The sequence below is a fragment of the Gekko japonicus genome, unplaced genomic scaffold (assembly GCF_001447785.1).
Source record: "Gekko japonicus isolate JY-2015 unplaced genomic scaffold, Gekko_japonicus_V1.1 scaffold49, whole genome shotgun sequence".
Classification (NCBI taxonomy): domain Eukaryota; kingdom Metazoa; phylum Chordata; class Lepidosauria; order Squamata; family Gekkonidae; genus Gekko; species Gekko japonicus.
Genome location: NW_015173674.1, coordinates 1088770 through 1113196, shown reverse-complemented (window position 1 = coordinate 1113196; position 24427 = coordinate 1088770). Strand labels below are relative to the sequence as shown.

The 24427-nt window shown below is 43.9% G+C and overlaps 1 protein-coding gene across 1 annotated transcript in view; it reads left to right on the top strand.

Moving 5' to 3' along the window:
- The window catches only part of CDH23 (cadherin-related 23), a 797360-nt gene that overhangs the window by 124359 nt on the left and 648574 nt on the right, over nt 1-24427 (top strand). Inside the window, exons 4-5 of the mRNA XM_015422891.1 lie at nt 14008-14055; nt 15675-15767. Coding sequence (XP_015278377.1) covers nt 14008-14055; nt 15675-15767 — 141 coding nt within the window. The remainder of the gene's footprint in view (nt 1-14007; nt 14056-15674; nt 15768-24427) is intronic.

Genomic DNA, 24427 nt, shown 5'->3' with positions numbered 1-24427 from the left:
GCTAAGCGGAACAGATGGCACTGAGTGGATATAACAGCATTAATACGCCATCTTTATGGTAATTTAATTTGAACATCGAGAGCACTTAATAATGTCGAAATATGTTGATTGATTTTAAATATTTTTAATTGTTTTATGTGAGGCTTGTGCCTGATTGTGAGCTGCCCTGAGCCTGCGCTGCGGGGAGGGCGGGCTATAAACCAAATTTATAAATAAATAAATAAATAAATAAATAAAGGAGAAAGAATTAGATAGTTACATACCTCTGAGCATATGCAGAGAATTTTTCTCTCACTAATGAGCAACTACAGCCTATCCCCACCCTGCACAGAATTAAGAAGCATCTCTCAGAGTGATGGCATAGCTCCTGTTACACAGATGAAAGCTTCAGCATCCCTCTGTAGAAATTATGCACTGATCTCCTTTACATTGCCAGAAATTACAATCAGAATATACTTACCTACATTTTGCCCTTCTTCCAATGCCTTCTCTCCAAAGAAAATCTACTCTTAGTTTCCTTTCCTTCCTCTTTCTTTCCCTTGATTCAGCAGTCAGTTCACAAAAGACCAACACAGTGAAAGGAGAGACTTTTTGTTTGTTGAATGATCATCTCGATATTTTGTTGATATACGAAACTGTGATTAACGGTGAAGAAAGCTCTCTTGGACGGATGAGCTTTGGCTGGCTTTTCCTCAGTTATTGGCCTGGGAGAAAGAACTAAAAAACAATTAAAATAAGATGTGGTGTAGAAATGTTCAGAGGAAAAGAACACTGCAGATGCAACTAAAAGAATACTGTTTATGCCAGTTTGTTTGTTTTCTTCTTTGACAATGTGTATAGTTGTGTAATCAATAAGTACTTTGGGAGAATTTACCTTAATATATGGCATCAACATCCAGAAGCCAAAGGAGCATATTAAAAAGAAACAGATGTACCTGCCTCTAACTCACTATTTCTTCCTTTTTTTGTATTCTTCACTATATTCCATGGTTGTCGGTGTAGCATTGTTGCTGTGGTTGGTCATCATTTCCTCACTGTTACTGAAATATAGATCCAGGTTACTGAAAGAGAAAGTTAAGTTTTTTGTAGGAAGGTGTGCCACAGTTACCTGTTGTTAACATTCTTTAAAATTATTATAATGTGACTGAAGTGTCAAAGTACCCTCAGAGAAGCTGAGAGCCCTCCTGCATTTAGGAATTTGGGCGGCCTACTTTAAAGGGGGGAGGAGCTAAGGAGTTATACAGAGATGGATTAAGTGCATCAAAAAGATACTGAGTGGCACAAGTATTTAAATCATGCACTTTGAGTGTTCGAAGCACTTCATACACATGATGGCATGCATCTGACCATCCATGGATCACCAGGTTTTCCCTTCCACTGCAGCTACTGTGACAGCCCCCAATTTTGTTCCTGAGAATCAGCAAGCCATCAGGGGCAGCAAAGGGGGCAAAAAAGGATGTCTGCAGTGGAAGAATGGAAGAACAGGTGGAAATCACTACGTCCTCTTCTTGAAGACTCAAGTGTCAGTCTGCCTGATTGCATGCATGCTGATCTCAGTAATCCTTACAAATTAACCCTGATAAAAGGCTTTTCTAGGAGGATAATGATGGTGTTCCCTTATTGCAGATGTGGAGGGGAAGCTGAGAGTGGCATGCCCATGGCTGCTTCTAGCAAAGTTAGATTTGTATCAGGAACTTTCTCAGTTTACAGTTCATACCCATTGCCACTGTGCCGTACTACTGCGTGGCTGCAAATAAGTGAAGGCACTGAACATGGTAACAAGAAGAACAGGTAGGGGCATGTGGAAAATTTGATTTGTTGGAAAAGATTGAGAAAAGAAAGGGAATGTTCATCAGTACTTTAAGATCTCTTGGGCTGTTAGCATCATTGTGCATGTATATGAATACACTTCGAGTGGTAAAAAGAATAGACAATGCCTGTGAGATGGTCTGTTTAATTCTGTCATTTACTTCTCAGAAGTATGGTGGTTGTATTTATGAAGCAGACAGCCAGAAGGAAGTTATGGCAAGCAATGTGTATTTCGGTGTAAGGCAGTGAGTATGGAGGAGGCAAAGGCAGGTGTGATTTGGAAGCTAAATGTGAGATAAGGTGGAATACAAGAGCAGAATAAAAAGCAATAGTGATAAAAGATGAATTGAAAATGAGGGAAACGGAGGTCAGGACTCAACGTAAGGCAACAGGCATGGGAAAATTGACATAAAATGCACAAAAATGTCACATAGGAATAAATGAAAATAGTTTAGAGGGACCATGTAGCGTTGATAAAGGACAAGATGCACTATGCATTTTAAAGCGAACATTTACTTGCTAGAAAAGTAAGCTACAGAATGGAATATTCTACTGAGAATAAAGTAGCCTGCAGTCCACCCTGTTTGTCTCGCTAATCTCTGTCCTAGCTTGTCATTTTCATGTTCAACAGAATCCTCCCTTTAGATGTCTTTCATCACTTTTTCCTTCCTTGTTGCAGTGAGTGAAGGGGAGGGGGTGGATGAGAATCAGAGGTAATGGAAGAATGACACAGTGCCTTCCTGAGACAAATGGATGCTGTCTCCTTTATCCTTGGCGTTTGGCTTTCACAGACTAGCTGCAGGCATTGCCCTTAGGCGTTAAATCCCATGCAGGCCCTTCTCAGATTGCATTGCATGAGAGTTCATGGAGGAAAGCATGTGCTATGGTAAACTATCCTCAGAACCCCCTCTAAGCTGTACAGTTTTCAAGGCAAAAGAGAAGGGAAATTGCCTATTTGGGAAGTGTAGCCTCCTAATCAATGCAAAATGAGTCATTGTCAGAAATCTACCAAATCAAGCAAATATGGTGACTCCAAACTAATGTCCAGAAATTCATTTGACTTTCATTTGAGGTATTGGTGCTACACATTGTGAGACTCATAGCAGAATGGGATTTATTGGACCCAATTGCTGATGGAATTGTTGGTGGATAGTGGCCTTTTGTGAAATCAGGTCTTCAACTTGGACACATGAGGCTGCCTTATACTGAATCAGACCATTGTCCCATCAAAATCAGTACTGCCTATTCAAACTGGCAGTGCCTCTCCAGGGTCTCTGGTAGAGGTCTTTCACATTGTCTACTACCTCATCCTTTAAAATGGGGGTGCTGGGGATAGAATCTGGGACCTTCTGCATGCCAAACAGATGTTCTACCATTGAGCCACAGGCCCACCCCACCATGACTTATTGCTGAGATGAATGATGCTGGTTCTACATCAAAAGCTGGAAACTATATAAAGATGTGTCTGTGACAGGCCTTTCTACCCATACAGCCTCTTGTGATTTTGGGGGACCATGTTTATTTTAAACTGTAAATGTTACCCTACGTTACAAGATGTTATGAGGGTAGTGAGTGTAAAGGCTTTGGGTTTGCTGCTGTGAGTTAAGTTTGTGGCAAGCAAGTAGAACTTAAGAGATCACTGAGGCAGGGGTTTAATGTAAATAACAAAAGAAGATTAATTTATTTACAAGCTGTTTTTAAAGAACAGCAGCACAGGTCTCCAGATTGTCAAAGGCGAAACCTGGCTGAGACACATAAGGTTATGCTAGTTATGCTCAGTGTTCCCTCTAAGCGGAGTTCATGTGAGCTAGTTTTTTAGCCTCTGGCTCACACATTTTTGTCTTCACTCAGGAAGGATGGCTCTACGCAAAAATGGGTTAGATTTGAGAACGAGATCAATAATTACATTGGCTGCTGGGGGCCTCTTTGTAAAGTCACAAAAACAGACCTCAAACTAACGAAAGGCCCCAGATATGCAGCCTTAGAAGCGTGGAGTAAGTGGGCACCATTAAAATCTATAAATAGGGAAATAACAGGTAACGAATGGTGGGAATGGCTGAAAGCTAAAGGGTATTATAGGATGAAAGATATGGTTAGAGGAGGTAATCTAAAACCGGTACAGGAGATAATAGAAGAGGTGGGCAACCAACACTGGCTAAGAATAACTGGCCTGTATAGTAAGGTTAAAAAGATAAAGGAGAAAGAGAAAAATTGGTCAGAGGAACCAATAGAAACATTATATAAAGAGATGCAAAAGTCAAAACAAGGTCTAGCAGAGAAAATTTACAAGGAAATGATATCAAATGTAGACAAGTCAATATCATATCTACAAAACACTTGGGCCAAAGAAGGTCAGATAACAGATAGCATGGCAAGTAAAATAATGAAAGGAATTGAGGAAATTAAGGTAATTAAATTTAATGAAATGGAGCATAAATTTCTTACTAAATGGTATAAAACACCAGCACAAATCGCAAACATGTTACCAGGTATGAGTTCTAGATGCTGGCATTGTAAACAATCGAAGGGATGGTATTCCCATATGTGGTGGGAATGCCCAGAGGTCAGAGTTTTCTGTACAATGATATTACAAATTATAAAAAGACGTGTAAAGTATCATTACCCACTGACTTTAATTTAATGCTAATGGGTATAGTAGGTAACCCAGCAATAAGCAAAGAGAACCAAGCTGTGTTTAAAGCCATGATACTAGCAGGTAAAGCAGTAATAGCTTTAGGCTGGAAGAACAAAAATAAATGGACAGTAGAAATCTGGCATAATTATTTGTTTGATTTCATACAGTCCGACATAATCGAAAAGCTGGATCGTAAGGCCACATGGGAAGATAAGACTACGGGGATCATGATGAAGTGGAAGACCTACCTGGAATGGATACCGACAGAAGGAAGAAAAGACATTCAGAGCAAGATTCGGACTTTGTGCCCGTGGCTGGGAATATAGGACTAAAACACCGGGATAGTATAGGGGGGAGAGGAAAAAATTACTTTGTAATGAATGGTCAAAAGATAATATGTAACATTTGTGAAAAACAATTAAAAAAATAAATTAAAATTTTTAAAAAAGGAAGGATGGCTCCACAGCAAACTAATTTATGCAGTAGCCAAATTGCTCACTCACAACTTTAATGCCAGTTGCTCACAAAGTAAAATTTTTGCTCACAAGACTACACAGCTTAGAGGGAGCATTGGAACTTCGATGTGGTCTCTGTGCTTTACACCCATGGGATTCAGTGTGCACGCGCTGGATCGATCGGTATTGTAGCAAGCTCTTTAATGGATTTTCACACCCAGACCTTGGGCATGCGCAGGAACCCCACCGTGCATGCCCAGAGGGGAGGGCGCAGACATCCCGCCAGTTCCTTTCTTACCACCACGTTGGAAAGACCTTTTCTCCGTCGGTCTGATCGGTTCGCTTTTTTGGCTATTTGCCTCACGGCTCTTTGGATTTTTTCCTCAGTTTTCTTCCTTTTTCTAACCTTCTTCGTTTGTTCTTCAGAAAAACTAAAAAAAAAAGTTGTTTTTCGTTGAGGGGAATGTTGCCAGTTACCTCAGTTTGGCCTTCGGGCTTCTCCCCTCCTACCCCCTTCTCTCTTCTTCCTTTTTAATTTTTATGGAGAAGAAGTGAGGCTTTTTTAACCACTGCAACACCCTCCGTATTTCTTGTCTGGGGGAATCTCACCGACCTGAGTCTGGCCGGCACTGTGCTAGGTTTTCGAACCAGACACGAAAAAACGAGCTGCGCGCCTTAAAGTGGTGCTCCTTGAGTCGGCGTTACACCCCCCCTCAGTGATGGAGTCCGAGAGACCATCAACATTGACGGCTCCAGCATCGAGACCTTCCTCCGACATCGGCCAACCAACGTCAAAGCCACTGGCATTGAAGGCGCAATCCTCCGCTTGCACGCCGGTGAAGAAGAAGTCCAAGTCAAGTAAGGAGCACAAGTCCGGAAAAAAGGGCTCCTCTAAGTCCCTAAAGGCGGCAAAGAAGGGGAAGGTAGAGGTGTCTGCACTGGGTGATGCCCCTAATGTGCCTCCAGCTCCAACGGCAGTATCAATACTGGAGGTCCATCCCCCTCCACCGATACCAACCATTCAACTCTTGGACTCCCCTATACAACAATTGGAGTGTCCTTACTCCGATATCGAGACGGTAGAGCTCCTAAGTCATCACATGGATGCAGAGCCTTCTCCCTCTCCATCCCCATCGTTGACATCGACGGTGTCAGAGGCTCCCGACATCGATTCACGTCGGAATCAACACACCTCTACTACCATGCAGTGTCACCCTCCACGTCTGCGTCTCAAACCTGTTGATATCGATGACCGCGATTATGTAGACCGCTCTCAAAGGCAGGCTGTCGCTTTGTCTCCGAGATGCCCATGATCCAGAAGTCGATCCCCCCGAGTCTTTCTACCCCCCCACGATCCTTTCGATGATCCTTCCCACCATGTTCCAGAACTCAGTCATCCTCCCAATCCCCAAGTCATGCCACCAAAACCCTCAACCAGTCAAGAGGTCACTCCAGTCCAAATTCCAGATCAGGACTCTTCTGATTCTTTGGAAGACGATTCGGATACGGACGTCTCTGAAGTCTTGTCCTCCCTCTCCGAGCCGCTGTCTCGCTCACTGTCCCCATTTGGCAAGTGCTGCCTCCTCTGAGCTGGCGTGTCTCTTCAAAAAGTCTTGAGCTTTGAAAATGGAGTCAATCTTCTCCCTTTTATCTTTAAACTTGAAAGTAAGTCCTTCTGGAATCAACCAGAGATAACTAATTTGGTGGTTTTGCAAGAATAAGGTCAGTTCTTTATATGCCTTCCTCTTCATTCGAATTTCAAATGGAACATCTTTCAAAATTCTGACCGTCTGCTCTCCAATCTTCATAGGTGTTGACGAAGACGCTCTCAATATTTGATCCCGAATTCTCTGCTTTGTAAACTTGACCACCACTTCTGCCGGCAAATTTTTCATCTTTGTAAAGTTGGAAAAGACCCTGATGCTGGGAAAGATTGAAGGTCAAAGAAGACGGGGACGGCAAAGGATGAGATGGTTAGACAGTGTCAGCGATGCAACGAACATGAAATTGAGCCAACTTCGGAGGACGGCGGAAGACAGGAGAGCCTGGCGGGAGATTGTCCATGGGGTCGCGAAGAGTCGGACTCGACTGTGCGACTGAACAACAAAAGTTGGAATAGGCTCTGTAGACCAGATCCATTTCCTCGCTTATTTTATCCGCTTCCCAGCCGGTGAGTGGTGCCAAAGCTTCCGCTAAAATACTTTGGAAATCCTCTTTTTCCAATTCTTTTATGCCTTGAAATCGGAGAGTCAAAATTTATTTTTCCATTTGAAGCATCAATAACTTTTTATCTTGCATTTCTTGATGCTTTCCCATTTTATTCACCTTCTTCTTGACCTTTTGAGTATCTTCTGCTGAGACCAGACATTTCTGCGCGATTTCTTCCATTTTCTTAGCTGTATCATTCAACTGGATCTGCTGGTTACTGAGAACACTTTCCATGCTTGTCAGCGTTTGATTTATTTTTTGCATTTGCTCCAGCAGAGGGTGCAAAAGCTCACTCTCCTGTTGAGTGACAGCCGGCTCCAAGGGGCGGGAGCCAGCACCGGAAGTTCCTCCCAGCTTCTTTGCCGGCTTCTCCTGAAACTTTTTCTGCCCCGACATCTTTATTTTATTGTTTACTTTTTAAAAGTTCGTGCCGCGCAGCTAGCGGATGGATCTTCCTGCCTCTCTTTTAACAATTCACCAAAAGGTAACACCACTCTTTTAGAATTTCACTCCCCCCCTCTTCTCTCTGTTAAATCAGTCTCTGTTTAGTCGCGGGGGCTTTCCCCCTCCTTCCCTGCGCTTTTTCACTGGGGGGGGAATGCGCTCCACTCCTTTTTTCCCATTTCCGACCGGCAACTCACAGTTTTAGCCGAATATCTTCCATTCAAACACTTTTCCGCTTCATCACTCGGTGACGTCCGGCGGCTCTGCTAGTCCCCGTGCGGGGCACTGCCGCGGCAAGGGCCATTGGGGCATGGGGCGAGCCTCAATTTCCGACCTTCGGGCTGGGAAAGAGGCACATCCCCTGAGCGCCCCAGATCGGAGCCTCTCACTGAGGCTCCTTAGGGTCTCCGCTTGTGCGGATTCCCCCCCTTGTCCGCGCGTGGGCGAATCACCTCCAGGAGCTTCCCAGAGTTGCAACCGCCATTCACAGAAGCCAGACCAGAAGCCCACACTCTGCACCTTCTGACATGGAAAGTAAGAAATTGGATGTGTTTGGCAGACACTTTTACTCCATGGGAGCGTTGGGAGTGAAAACCACTAATTACCTAGCCTGCATGAGCAGATATCAATATACTCTGTGGGAGAGGTTTTCTGAAATCATAACTCATCTTTCCGAAGACAAGCTTCAGGCAGCCAGAGTTATTCAGAAGGAAGGTCTGGTGTTGGCAAAACAGCAGATCAACACTTCAAAACATGCCCTAGATGCATCCTCAAGAACGATGGCCTCTGCAATAGCTTTAAGGAGACATTCCGGGCTACAGAATACCAATCTTCCGCAAGATACTAGGTCTTATGTCAAAGACTTCTTCTTCGATGGCCTTGGTCTCTTCCACAGAACTACCGATACCATTCTCCAAGAGATGGATAAGAGCATAAAGGCTTCTCGCGCTCTCTGAGTGTCATCCTCCATGAGGCAACAATACCGTCCTCGCACTTGGTCTAGACCCTGGCAAAAGTGTACCCCAAGTCGTCAGTCCCCTGACAGACGAGACCACGTACGTCTTCAGGAGGCCAAAAACCCACCTTCCAAAAAACCAAGGTTTTGATCCGGGTAACAGTCCTCCCGCACCAAACAGGTGAAGTCCTCCAAACAGGGTTTTTGACTTCCCTCCCACTGAGTCAGTTCGAACCCGTCCACACCCCCTTCCCCACCTCTCCTAGAGGAGGTGTCCATCCTTCTGCACAAAGGAGCCATCGAGCCAATACCACCATGTCTACATGGGAAGGGGTTCTATTCCCACTATTTTACGGTTCCAAAGTGAGATGGAGGCGTTCGACCTATATTAGACCTAATGGCATTGAACTGCTATGTCACCTACCACCACTTCCGCATGGTGTCATTGCAGCAGATTATGCCACTCCTGCAGAGAAATGTCTGGATGGTCACCCTCGACCTCCAAGACGCATGCTTCCACCTCACCATCCACCCCTCCCACCACCAATACTTACGCTTCGCAATTGGTCAACAGCATTACCAATGTGCAGCCCTGCCATTCGGCCTCTCAAGCGCCTCAAGAGTCTTCACAAAGACTATGATTGTCGTTGCAGCCTTCCTCCACCTCAAGGGTATCTCCATCTACCCATACATCGATGATTGGCTCCTGGTAGCATCCTCCACAGATGCCCTGGTCTCAAACATCAATGAGACACTGGCACTTCTGGAGAACCTGGGCCTGCAAGTCAATCAGGAAAAGTCTCAACTTCAACTGGTCCAGAGAATACAATACACAGGTGCTCTGCTGGATTCCAAGACATGCATGGTTTACCTGCCACAAAACAGAGCGGCAGACATCATCCACCTAGCCACTGTCGTCCGTACCCAACCTTCAGTCACGGCCTTCGAAATACAGAGGCTGCTTGGCCTTATGGCCGCAACTACATCGGTCCTGGTCTTTGCCAAACTAAAAATGTGCCACCTCCAACTTTGGTTTATCCGCAATTTCGACCCAACGAAAAACGCACATACCACCGTCCTAACCCCCCCCTCCCAATATACGACAGTCTTTACTTTGGTGGACTGTCCCTTCCAATCTTTTCCAGGGTGCACCTTTCCATCCTTCATCACCCCAAATCACCCTGACCACGGATGCCTCCCTGTCGGGCTGGGGTGCCCACATGATGGGCCTTTGTGTTGGAAGCAGAAATGGAAGCGACACATAAACCTCCTGGAACTGCTTGCAATACAGTTCGCTGTCAACAGCTTCCTACCTCTGATCAATGGGAAATGTGTTATGGTCCTCACGGACAACACTACTGCACTCAGTTATGTCAACAAGCAAGGGGGCACTGGTTCCCTACGCCTCTGCAACCTTGCCATCCAGTTGTAGAACCTTTGCATCGCCCACAACGTTTTCCTGGTAGCCACGCACATCCTGGGTCACATGAATGTGCAGGCAGACCATCTGAGTCGAGCAGGACTCAGCCTTCACGAGTGGGAAATGAACCCAACCTACCTCCTCCCACTCTTCCACAGGTGGGGAGTTCCCCAAGTTGATCTTTTTGCCACCAGAACCAACAAAAAGTGTCCTTTGTTCTGCAGTCAAGGTGGCACGGACCCACAGTCTCTAGGGGATGGTCTCCTCTATCCGTGGTCCACAGGGCTTCTTTACCTGTTCCCTCCGCTACCCCTGCTTCTGAGAGTGGTTCGCAAAATCATCAGCGATGGAGCGAACTGCATCTTGATAACCCCGTGGTGGCCGAGGCAACCATGGTTTTTGACCATCCTCTAATTGTCAGCAGGGGTCTACCACTAGGGTAACGATGCCCCTCGAGCCACCTCCGTGGGTCTTGAGAAAGTTTTCCAATTCCTCCTGTCCCTCGCTGACTCGGGACTCTCTCACTCCTCGTTAAGAGTTTATCTGGTCACACTTTCGGCCTACCATGTTCAAGTTGACGGATGCACACTGTTTTCACATCCGCTTTCAAAACGTTTTTTTAAAAGGTTTATTGCATCTCTGCCCTCCTGTGAAAACTCTTGTCGTTCCCTGGGACCTTCTTCGTCAGCTCACAAGGAAACCCTTTGAGCCACTCGCAACTTGTGACATGAAATTCCTGTCGTGGAAGACGGCCTTTCTGGTTGCTGTCACCTCTGCGAGGCGAGTTGGAGAAATACTGACTTTCAGATATGACACACCTTACTTGTCCTTTTTGCCAGACGGTGTCCGCCTCGTACCTGAGATCTCGTTCCTGCCAAAGGTAGTGTCAGAATTTCACCTACAGGCAGAGGTCTTCCTCCCGGATTTCTTTCCGGCTCTGACATCCTCAGAGGACAGACTGTTACACACTTTGGATGTGAAGCATGCGCTCCTGTTCTACCTGAACAGAACCCGCCCAGCGAGACGTGACTCCCAACTGTTCATCTCGTACGCACCAGCAAGGCTGGGGACTTGCATCATGGCTCAGCGCCTCTCAAAGTGGATTGCGGGGCTCATCCGCCTCTGCTATCTGATCGCCAAACAGCCATTGCCTGGCCCTACCAGGGCCTATTCAACCCAAGCTGTTGCAGCCTCCACTGCCTTCCTTCATGGAGTTCTTTTAACGGACATTTGCAAAGCCGCTACCTGGGCCACGCCTAACACTTTCAGAAGGCACTACGCCCTAGACGTCCGGAAGAACTCTAATACCAACATGGGATGTCACATTCTATCTTCGGCTACGCAGTAAGGACCTGCCAGCACCCTCCTCCGGGTAGGCCACTGCTCGCTATTCTCCCATGGTTGTGAAGCACAAAGACCACGTCGAAGATAAACAGGTTGCTTACCTGTAACTGATGATCTTCAAGTGGTCATCTGTGCATTCACACCACCTGCCCTCCTTCCCCGCTGCTGTCAGCTTCTACATTTTCAATAGGGGTTGATTCACGGTGGTTTGAAGGAACTGGCAGGATGTCCACGCCCTCCCCCCTGGGCATGCGCGGTGGGGTTCCTGCGCATGCCCGAGGTCTGGCCGTGAAAATCCGTTAAAGAGCTTGCTACAATACCGATCGATCCAGCGCATGTGCACTGAATCCCATGGGTGTGAATGCACAGATGACCACTCAAAGATCATCAGTTACAGGTAAGCAACCTGTTTTTATGGCTTGAGAGTGTAGTTTGATTTCACTTTAATGCTTACAAGGTACAGACAGGCTTTCACTGACAAGCCACTAGTTTGGTTCCTTTCACATGCACAGGATTCCACCCACACAAACGTGACCTTTCCCAAGAGTCAGACTAAATGGTACAAGATCTGCTCATCACCAGAGACAAGTCTAACAACTGAGTCCTCTATTCTCTCCCAGAGGTAGAGTTAAACCACTTTGCCACACTACCAGGCAGAGCTACCCTTCAAACTGTCTGCTCTTTTTCTGAGGCAGACCCCCAAACCATCACTGTACTCTCTAAGAGACAGATCTTAACTAAACCCCTGCTGTGCTACCCTCCAGTGTCCCATCCTCCCTCCTCCTCAAGGTGATTGGATGCTAGAGCAGCACTCCCATAGGCTTAGCCTTAGGGCTGTTTTTCCCTTCAGAGGTCGGAGAGCCTCCTGTCCATAGGAGTACCCCTTTAAGGTTCTTTTCTTTCATGTTGTAACAATGGAGATGAATTTATGCAAACAATGGTCCCAAAGAAGAAAGCAAGGTTTTGGTTGTTAAGGAGACAATAGAATGCTAGAGGGTTTAGTGATAAGAGAGGAAGAATGACAGTTGGAAAAAACAGTTGGGTTGGTGGAACTGAAGAAGTGGAGGAGGAGGCAAAAGGATCCTCTGAAGGAGCAGTGACAGAAATGGGAAGCTATTGAGCGCATTACTATGATTTTGGATAGAGATCTGTGGTGGAGGTGAGAGACTGAGCAAAATGGGGCAGTTTGGGATCAGGCTAACTGGTTGTGTCTAAAGAACAAAGTTTGAGTCTAGTGGCACCTTTAGATCAAATGAGTTTTTTTCAAAGTGTAAGCTTTCCTGTGCAAAACATACTTCTTCAGAGAAAACTGTTGTATCTAAGTGGCTGGTGAACCGGAAAGTGTCACAAAAGCATAATCAACTCAAAGTAAAAGCACATTAATAATGAGCAACTGCATATGTATTTGTGAAAAAGTAGTGGTGGTCAGATTTTTACTGGAAACTATTGTCTGATTGAATATAGTTATAAAGGTAATTAAAATGGTATAAATGTATGTTTCACGGCATTACTGGTAATTTGCTTATCCAGTTTTTGCATACATGCTCCTGAAGCAAGCAGATATTTGTTTATCCAGTATTTTTATTTGTTAAAAAATGGCTAAAGAAGTAAATGATGCTGGTCCATAGTAAAATCCCAAAACAGAAGGCATACAATACCACTTATTAAGATAAATCCAAATAGAATTGTGTGAACTTGCCACATCCTATGCCCTTTGCAGCAGTTTCCCTCTCCTATATGCATGTATAATTTTCTTTCATACTCTAAAAGTCTACAATTGGTGTACATGAAGACCAAGTTTAACCAACAGATGAAAATAGCCAAAAGCAATAAGACAGACAACCGTAGTCCAAAGACTCCATCCCATAAACCAGATGAGATCAAAACTTCAGTAATAATATCATAGAATAATAATGTCATAGAACAGCAGCAAGCAAAGATCACTAAAAGCTCTAGAAAATGGAATTTTTATTGTCCCTAGCTGCTGCCAACCTAGCAGTTTGAAAGCAAGAAACTGCGAGTAGATAAATAGGTACTGCTTCGGTGGGAAGGTAACAGCATTCTGTATGCCTCGGCGTTTAGTCATGTTGGCCACATGACCACGGAAACGTCTTCGGAGAGCGCTGGCTCTTCGGCTTGGAAACAGAGATGAGCACCGCCCCCTAAAGTCAGATTTGTCTAGCTTTCAAGCAAGGAAAACCTTTACCTTTAAAATTAATGAAGTTGCATCTTGAATACATCAGAGGAGATTATTTCAGAATTGGAGTGCCATGCCACTATTGAAAAGGTCCTTCTTCCTGTCACCTTGTGCTTTATTTTATCTCTTGCTACTCTTTAAAAAAAAGTGTGAGTGAGGGGGACCCCCAGTTATCTTTATAAACATGAAGTGGTGTGTGTATATGGAATTCTAAAAGAAAGTTGTGTAATTCAGAAAACTCTTATCTTAATTCTCTTTTTCTGATTTTTCTGAACCTCTCATATTGTCCTCAAAATATTAGCAGTTAAGAAGCAGTTCTTGACCAACAGTAGTCCCTTTGTTGCAGTCCCCTTGATATAAGTGTTAGAGTGCGCTTGCATTGCAGTCTTGTGCCGGGTTTGTGCAGTTATTCCTGGGATGCCTCCCCTGCTCCTTCCAGTCTGCGAAAGCTTGTAATTATATTCGGCTCAAGTCCAAAGCCTTCTATCAACAGATTACCATTGTGGCATCTCTAATTATATCTCTTTCTTCTCGTTTCAGACCAAGTCAGAATTCACAGTTGAGTTTTCTGTCAGTGACAGCCAAGGGGTAAGCATGACATTTGTTTTACAGTCAAAAATAGAGAGAGACGATTTGGACAGTGTTCTGTGTGAAGTGGATATCACGGTCCCTGCAGTCCTAGCAGTTCCCTAAAGGAGAGCTCCTATGAATGTGGGATCATGACTGTCTTAGGGGGCGCACACAGACATTTGAAGCCTGTGTTCTTTGAGCACAATAGTGTATTGTATGGAAGCATATCCATGTGTATTATTGTTTTCTTTTACATAAAAGCTTATAAGTGTCACGGCATCAGGTATATTATTACTGTATATAATTGTAAAGTGACTGGCCCCTGTTAAGAAAATCAGGCCACCTCCAGATAAGATAGGGGAGGGGAGTTCCTTCCCTCCTTGGCCCAAAGAGGACTGAATATGCTCCAGAAAGGAGGGAATGCTGAGAGAGTAGTTGGGATTTAGTGAAAGAGGAATTAGCTTGCTCAAGCCCCTGGGAGCTTATTGAATCCTGGAAAGGAAAATTGGGTGGTGGGATGGGGATGGATTTCCAAATTGTTCTGTCTCCTCCACATGATTCTTTGTAGACCCCCAGCTTTTTGTGTTCTAGAAAGAATAAGCTTTGTGGGGGATGGAATGGTGACATTATTTATTCAGGAGTACACTGTTCCCAGAAAAATGCTGATATATGTCTAAGATTAAAGGAAATGTGCTTTAAAGAAATGTCTTTAGGGTTGCTTGTGATGATTTCCCCCCACTTATAGTTCTGAAAATGCCTGTAGAGAAGCTGCAACAAAAATGGCTAAAGAAGATTGTGTTGTTACAGTGCTGAAAATTATAAATGTGTAGAGTCTTTGCAATATGTGAATGGTCAGATGTGAAAATGAAGGAAGTACCTTGAAATGCTCTGGGAAACTTCTCTTCCATTCATGGATCTCTAATTCACATGTGGATTATTCACACGTTATAAAGATAGTCATTTTCTGGCTGCCTACCTGAATGCATTTTCAGTTTGTATCTAAGGGACAGTGACAATTAATATTTGCCCATTAAAGCAAGGATTTAGATTTCTGTTATTTACAAACTGATCTTTTGTTTCTTATTAGCGGTTTAAAATAGTTGGTGCTTATTGATAATGTTTTCTTGTATTTGATGCTTTTTGTTCCCGTTCACATAATATTTTCAGAGGGTAGTCGTATTGGTCAGTTAGATTTGAGTCCAGTAGCACCTTGGAGAGTTTCCAACCTTATCTCCTTGGACTCAGGGTGGCTAAATAGTGACAAGTTGCAAATGCATTAAAGCAATATAACTCAACACAAACAAGTAAACACAGCACATATGTTATGCAGGATTTTAAAAAAATCAGCACAGTTGGTCTGCCAAAGCAACTTATCCTTTACCGAATGCCCCTTTGAATGGATGCATCTGCCTTCTACAGACTGTATGCCACCTCTTTCTGTGGTGGCATCCAATCTTTTGAGCTCCTCCTCCCCGGCAAATTCTCTTGGTTCCATCTTTACTATCTTTTAGGCCAGTGATCCCAACAGGTGCTTGTCGATGTGTTTCTTGGTGTGTGCTTGCTTCTTGAGTCTTGAATAAAATTCAGATGTCCTTAATATGGATGACTAAAATCTATGTTTGTCATTTGGCTCATAGGTGATCAAGGGTTCGGTGAATATCCAAGTTGGAGATGTGAACGACAATGTTCCAAGGTTTCACAATCAGCCGTATAGTGTTCGTATTCCTGAGGTGGGGATTTTTTTTTCTTTGAAGAGCTCTTACTTGTTATCTTCCTTAAGAAAAAGTTACTGCAGTTGGCGGGAAAGGAGTCCTTTCTTCCATGATTGTGAAGAAAAGTAAATTTGCTCTGTTGAATGTATACTGAGAAAAGTTCCTCTAGTTAATTACTAAATGGGGTATTATTCAGTACGGGCATATCCATGCAAATAAACTTGTGTCAGTTTTATGCTGGTATAACTGCAATAGTATAGCTGTAATGGGAGATGTAGTAAGATGAGGGTGGTGATGTACCCCTAGCAACACTCCCCTGTAGTTCCCTGGTATCCTGAAAGAGTGGCTATCAGTTCACCTTGCCTGTACTGTAGATAAGTTTGTAATGCAGTTTCAGGATCCACTGTGGCATAGCAGTTCATGTATTAGAGTAGGATTGGGGAGACCCAAGTTCAAATCTACTCAGCTGAGAAGTTCACAGGGTGACACTGGTGCATCTCAGCCTAATCCACCTCACAGTATTGTTTTCAGTATAGTGAATGAGGAGAGGAGAACCATGTTACATTGCCTTCAACCCCTTGAAGGAAGTTAAAGATAATAATATGATAAATATCTGAGGTTAAGATAAGCCTCTAGCCTTTGAAAGTAGAGCACTGGTTTTGAGAAGTTGGAAGCAAGATGACTCCCTCCCTCCCTGACAAATGTCATTTGGGTAGACTAAGTCTTCTGAAGGGATGTGTTTGTATTTCCTGCATGGTATCCTCAGATCAAAGTGGAATATGAGTGACACTTGGCCAACTGCTTCTCACTCTTAAATGGGAATCTCTCTGTGTTACTGCTTTTTGCATCCTCTCTGTCTTTTTTAAAATCCCCGAAGGGATATTTTTATTTTTGCAATAAACTACAAAGCTACAAAGAAAATATTAGGGAGGGAACTACATCTAGGGATAAAGAAAAGATAACCAGACTATACTAAAACCCCAAGAGGAGGCGATCTTATCCCTGTTAATGTAAGTGTTAATACCATAAGTGTTAGTATCACAATATACTTGTAGAGTTCTTGTTTCAGCTTCAATGTTTATGTGTTAATATGTTTGTTGTTATGAGAGAACTTCCTCATAATCTTCTTGTTCTTTGCTTCAAAAGGCTATTTTCCGAGTCCTTCTGCCTTTACTTCGGCTTTCTGTCTCTAAAGTCATATACAACTCTGGCAGCACCTGCTCCCATTTCTGCAGCAGAGTCCTCTTCTGTTCCCAAGGTGGCAGAGTCACTAGATTTCGTTTCCTCCTCCTTGGACTCTTCCTTCGTTCCCAACTGGCACCGCAAAAACTCTTTAGCTTTGAAAGTGGTGTCTGTCTTCTCTCTTTTATCGTTGATCTTAAAGATGATACTCTCCGGAATCGCCCACCAATACGAAATTCCATTAGTTTGAAGGAAAGAAATTAAATCCTTATAATTTTTCCTCTTTTGTTGGATTTCAAATGGAATGTCTTTTAAGGTTTTGATGGTTATATTTCCCATTTTCAGTGGAGTTGCTGATGTCGCTTTTAAGATAGCATCTCTGGTCTTGTCTTCTTGAGAATCTGACCACAATTTCTCCAGGCAAGCTGTTTTTTTAAATATAATTGGAGTATGCCCTGTAGGCCATCTCCATTTCTTTTACCAACTCATCCTATGTTAAGCCTATTGCTGGAGCGATGATCTCGCTAAGCAACCTCCTCAGGTCCTCCTTCTCTGCTTCAGGAACTCCCTGGAACCTGAGAATCATGTTAGCTTTTTCCATCTGTAGTTGCAGCAAACGGCTTTCTTGGAAGTTTTGCTTTGTTTCAACTTCTCCCATTCTTTTCTTCAATTTCTTGCTTGTGGTGTCTATCTCTTTAATTTTCTCAGTTGCCTGCTCCACTTTCTTCTTTGTTTCTTTCAGCTGGAGCTGCTGAGATGCAAAGTTCTTATTCATCATGGTCAATTGCTGGTTAATACCATCGAGTTGCTCCATCACCGGCTTGAGCATATCCACTAACATTTTAATGACGTCTGCTCCCTCTTCCGGGTTTGGGCTCTGGCTGCCCGGCAGTTTCGTTTTCAGCTTTCTTTGCTGGGATGCCATTTTCTCCAATTTGTTTACAATTTCTAACGCTTCTTCCTGGCTTGAAAAATCGCCCCACGATGACGATAATTAAGTAAGTCTGTCAAAACACCCTCGTTGTGTTTCCTCCCCTCTCCCCCTTCATATTGTTTATCAGTTCATTCGCATAAGAGGCATCCCTCTTTGCGTCCGCTTTTACTGGGGGGGGGGGGAAATCCGCTTTTACAATAATCCAGTTTATTCTGAACTCACGTTCATTGTCAGTCAGTTTCTCTGACCTCGCTCACTTAAACTCCATTCCGCTCGATCTCTGGCGCTTGTCCCAATCAAACAAGCTAGTGCCCGAAGGCCACACAGCATCTGGACCATCAGGGCGGAGGGAAGCCTCAATTCTCTGGCATTATGCCATCGAAGAGGCTACACCTCAAAAGCCCCCTGGCCTGGAGCCTATCACAAAGGCTCCGTGGGGGTGTCATTTGAGGTGGCACCCCTCCAAGGCGCTGGTGTGTGGATCGCTCTCCCGTGGTTTGGGGAGAACATCCGCCATTGCTGCTCCATAAACTGGAAGTCCCTTTTTGCATCCTCTCATTAAAGTTTGTTCCTTAGTGCACCTGTGAGCATCACAAAGTCAAATGGGAGTGAGGGGAGGAGAGCCTTTGTGATTTGTCCTTCCTGTGTAATACCTGAAGATGTGAGGATCCCTCTTTCAGGCATTACCAGGAATCAAAGTATATTTTGCATCCTCTTCTCTTCCATATTTCCACTTCCATGTAATGTCTGAAGCCTTTCCATAGAATGAGTGAATTTCTTTTCCAGGAACCATGGAATAAAAGTTGTTGAAGCAGAATTCTTCAGTTCAGGTATAAGGAACAATGTTAGAAATAAAAACAAATGCACAGATACAACGCAAAACTGATGCTTGCCACTCTGAATTTATCCAGGCAGTTCAAAAATATCACTATAAACGAAATGTGCAGATACTCAATTTAAGAGAGAATGTCCATGGTTTTCTTGTATCTTGTGTGACAGTCCAGTTGGGAAGAATCTGAAAAGGCCTTGTGATAATATACTTACAAAGTAAATCTGAAGTTAAATCTAAATGAACTCATATACCAATGTTACTATATAGCCAAAACATAAAAACATCTACTGAGATAAATCTTAATGTTGTTGTTTTCCTTTATTCCAGTTCGTTTTATCTAAAATAGAAATGCATCCCAGCCTCTGTGTTTCTGAGAATTCAGACTCCCAAATCTGTAGTTTCCCAGAGTTGCCCACTATCCTCTTGTCTAGTATACACAATTTCTGTACAGCAGAGAGTGAAACTGAGCCACCTTTAGTAATATAGAAGTGCAAATTATTACATTATGAATGGCTCATTACTAAGCTGACTGTGCTTGGCATCCTGCTGTGACTGGGCTTTGAGCCTTTGCTCTACCTTTCACAAGCTGGTAAGGATCCCTCATTAGACGGCTTGTGGTAAAACTGGCCAAGAAGCTAAGTTTCCTCTATATTCTGTTTGTTTTAATGTGGCATGAATTACCTGAAATATTCTTTTGAGACTGACTTTGGGTTAGAAACCGCACATTTCATCTTCAGATAACGGGAACAGCTTTGCTTTTAAAGTCTGTGATTTGGACACAGCTAGAGGCTTGGAACCAGCATGCACTGATAGTATACGAACATTCTTTTTGATAAACTTAAGTGAATTCTTGTGGTGTTTGTGAGCTCAGAATCTGAGGGGCTTTGAAGGTATTCAGACAGTTTCTGATGTCTTGGATCCTGCCACAGAAATTGATCATAGTTCAAAGCTGTTTATTACCAAATGTTTTGTCTTGGTCTGATTGTGGATCATGTTGTTTGCTTGATAAATTTGCAATGTAGACACAATTTAAATTATTCTATTGGAAGTTATAGTTTAAGAATTAAGGCCAAATCAAACATTGAGGGAGAACAAGTGACAACTGTTTCTGAAGGATTGTCACCTTTGATATGAATCCATGTACCAGCTCGCTCCCTCCCTCTCTCACAGAGACACAAGATGGAGTACACAGTAAGTCGATACAATTAATATAGTGAGTCATCTAATAAGCAATGTACTAGGACCAGGATTACAGAAATCTGGAAGAGCACAGCATATTTTAATTTGACATTATACAGGTTGCAGATACAATGCAGAAAATGGCATTACATCTGTAGAAAATTAGTGCAGTGATGACAGTAATACATACAGCAAACTGAAAAAACCTGTATACAGTTGGTATAGTCAGCATTTCCCATTTCCTTTATAAAGTGCCTTACTCAACCGTGGCTCAAGTGGTTAAGACGCTGAACTACAGGCTGTGGAAGGTCAGCAGTTCAGCAGTTCGAGACCCAAGTTGCCGCATGATGGAGTGAGCTCCCGTCTCTAGTTCCAGCTCCTGCCAACCTAGCAGTTCGAAAGCAAGAAATTGCAAGTAGATAAATAGGTACCACTTCAGTGGGAAGGTAACAGCGTTCTGTGCACCTTCATGTTTAGACATGCTGGCCACATGACCACGGAAACGTCTTCGGACAGCGCTGGCTCTTCGGCTTTGAAACGGAGATGAGCACCGCAACCCTAGAGTCGGACTCGACTGGCTTTCGAGCAAGGGAACCTTTACCTTTTACCTCTGTAGAAAAGCCTTCCTGAACAGCTCTGACATAGTCTACAGAATGAAAGAAGCGCAGGAGCCCTCCTGACCTCCCCTGGCACGCCATTCCACAAAAAGGGGGCGTAATAGAGAAAACGTGTGTGGGTGGTTGCTGATTTTACTCATTTGCAAGGTAGCACCAACAGAAGGCCCTGAACAGATGAAGCTGTGATAGTAGAACATAGGAGGACAGGCAGTCCTGCAAATATGAGGGTCCAAGGCCATACAGGGTTTTATACATGATAGTACCTTGAAATGAACCTGGTAACCAGTGTTCCCTCTAAGCTATGGAGTCTTGTGAGCAGAAATTCTACTTGGGGAGCTACTGGCATTAAAGTTGTGAGTGAGTGATTTGGCTACTGCATAAATTAGTTTGCTCTGGAGCCATCCTTCCTGAGGGAAGACAAAAATGTGTGAGCTGGAGGCTAAAAAACTGTGAGCTAGCTCACACTAACTCAGCTTAGAGGGAACAATGCCGGTAACTGATAGGCAGTCAATAGAGTAACTGCAGCTTGTGTGTAATATGCATGCTCCACTTATCTCCTGATATTAACTGAGCTGCAGCATTCTGTACCAACTGGAGCCTCTGAATTGACTTCAGGGGTGGCAGACCCACGTAGAGTGCATTATAGTAGTCTAGTCTCACTGTTACTATGGCTTGGATCCCAGTGGCTAGATCAGCTGAGTCATGGTAGGAGGCTATCTCTCAGGCTTGAAAAAGTTGGAAGCTTCCCCCCCCCTTTTTTGCAGCTGCATTTACGTGCTTCTCCAGCAGTAATGGCTGCCAAAGCAAAGTGGGCACCGAAGCAAAGACAGAAATAGCTCCAAACTTTACTTGCCTCTGGATGTGGACATTTGAAGTTCACTGGAACTTTTCAAACCACTTCCCCCAGGTCCAGTATAACCACTAGGCTTTTAGCTGAGTCAGCAAGGGTCAGCTGAATTGAGGTTAGCATCCATGTGCACAACGGCCTCATAAAGTTGTGGTTCTGTCCCTGTGGAACAGCCCTCTAGAAGAGCTGAGGTGGGACTTTTCCCTGTGGATTTTTAGATGGTGTGCTAAGGCATGGGGCCTTTGCTGATTACATTGCTGTGTTTGGGTTCAAGGGATTAACAACTGAACATGGTTTTATTGACAAGCCTATGTCGTTCAATTTGAAATGTGTTGATGGTTTCTTTCTAGTTAATTTTAGAACATATTTGTTATATGCTGGGCATATATTTTTGGAAGCTGCCTTATGCTTTTTTTCTGGGGTAGGCAGGGTATAAATGTTCTTTTAATGTGTTTCTCCTGTTTATTCTTCATATCATGTAATATAAACAGTGCATGATGTGACATAAGCATGTTCTGTGTCTCTTCTGCTGCACCTCATTGGCTGGAGACACACAGTTTAATTTGGCATTCCTCCCACCCCCGGTTAGTTCACCCCCCATCTCCCACCAGCAGGTCTGAGGGACCTGATAACCCTAAATTCAGGGTCCCCAGCTTTTTAAAGTCTGTGGGCACCTTTGGAATTTTGACACAAAGTGGTGAGCTCAGCCACAAAATGACTGCAGTGAAATAGCCATATGCTGACTATCTCAGCTTACCTTCAGTCACACAGTGAAGACCCTTGTACTATGGTAGCAGCTGCTGCCAAATCAGCAGTTTAATAAAATAACAAAATCTGCTCAACCAAAGTAATCTCCAGTGGCCAATCAGAAGCCTTGGTGTGCAAAAGCACCACTGGACCCTGCCCACTTTCTAAAAACACTTGGTGAGTACCAAGAAGGGTGTTGGTGGGCACCTCGTTGGGAACCTCTGATCTAGTTTATCTTTAGTTTATAATTCATTCTGAAGAACAGAATTTGCCTTTCTAGCATAACTTTTTCAGAATGTTGAAAATCCTTTTTTTTTTTTTAAATCCCCAGAGGGATATTTTTATTTTTGCAATACACTACAAACTACAAATAAAATATGGAGGAAAGGGACTACATCTAGGGACAAAGAAAAGGTAACCATACTATACTAAAACCCCAAGAGGAGGAGATCTTATCCCTGTTAATGTAAGTGTTAATACCATAAGTGTTAGTATCACAATATACTTGTAGAGTTCTTGTTTCAGCTTCAATGTTTATGTGTTCCCTCCAATGACATCTGTTCCCTCCTCCGGTTTTGGGCTCTGGCTGCCAGGCGGTTTCGTTTTCAGCTTTCTTTGCATGGCTGCCATTTTTTACTATTTGTTTACAGTTTCTGATGCTTCCCTCCGACTCTAAAGATCACTCCCATGCTGTCAGCAATCAAGTAAGCCTCTCAAAACACACTCGCTGTTTTTCCTTCCCCTTCCCCCTTTGTCTCGCTTATCAGTCTTTTTGCATAAGAGGCATCCCTCTTTGCGATCCGCTTTCCCATGGGGGGGGTAATTTGCTTTTTATAGTCGTCCGCTTAGTTTGAACTCACATTCATTGTCGGTCAGGTTCTCTGACCTCGCTTGCTTCAACGCTGTTCCACTCAATCTCCAGCGCTTGTCCCAGTCAAACCAGCTTGTGCCTGAAGGCCACGCAGTGGCCGGACCATCAGGGCGGAGGGGAGCCTCAATTCTTCGGCTTTACACCATCAAAGAGGCTACCCCTCAAAAGCCCTCTGGCCTGGAGCCTATCCTAAAGGCTCCGTGGGGGCGCTACTTGAGGTAGCGCCCCTCCAACCCGCTGGTATGTGGACTCTCCCCCCACAGTCCTGGGAGAACGTCCGCCATCGCTGCTCCATAAACCGGAAGTCTCAGAATATTGAAAATCCTTGACTGTCTCTGTGTGTGCAAGAGATCAGACAAACTTGAAGCTGTACTTTTGCACAGTGTTTTCAGTGATTGTAGCATCTTCAGAAAGGAAAGAATTACCCATCCATCCTGTATAAGCATGAATGAGACACATGTGCCACTAAAGAACACTGTGTTTTGGGGATGGGTGGTCTGGGATATAAAGACTGGCCCCAAACCAGTTCCCCAATCTGACTTTAATGCTAACAGCCAGACATCAGGAATAGGGGCTCTTGTTTTTAAGTGCCTGAGGTCCCTGTTCAGATCAGAAGTGTGTGTAGGGAGGAGAAAGGAATTCAGTCTTCAGCCCTGTCCTGTTTTTCCAACTTGAAATTGTGGTGGTGGTGGATTACTTTTCCCAAGAGGAGCTGTGTGTGCAGCCTGTCAGGACACATGCAGTCCTCCAACAAGGCAAGCTGTGCATGCTGCTGCTTTGAGTTAGGAAAATGGCATGGGAGTGAAGGATGAAGCTCCTTCTTCCCTTGCATCATGGTCCCAATTCAAATCAGGGCCCTAGGCTTGCAATACAAAGTTTCCCCTATTCCTTTTTTTTTAATCCCCTGAAGACAGGGTAGCTTTATTTATTTTTGTTACACCTACAAAACTACAGAAAATAGAAAAGGGAGGGGAAAAAAATAAAAAACCCCAGGGTACAAGACAGCAAATAAAAAAAGACCCACACTATGACTAAAAAACCCAAGAAAAAAAGGTCATTAACAGTTAGTATTCAGTTAGTCATAAAAATAATAACTTTTCGTTTAAGTCAATGAATTCAAGAGTTAGTGAGTCCGTTTTAGTAATTGTCTATTTTCTCTCTCTCTTTTTTTTAATGTGCACAGTCTCTTTCATCTTCTTTAGTTGCGGGTCTTTAACTTCCAAAGAGTTACTTGGGTCCCCTTAGCCGCAAATCGTATGCATCTCTGGCCGCGCCGCCTTCTGCACCTTCTGGGTCTCCGTCCACCTCTTCCACGATATCTGCTTGGCCCCCTCCGTCTGGCTGTTCTTCCTTTTTCGATCCAAGAAACTGCTTCAACCATTCTTCTGCTTTAAAAACCGAGTCAATTTTCTCCCTTTTGTCCTTATACTTAAACACAACACCTTCCGGGAAATTCCAGGAATACGGAA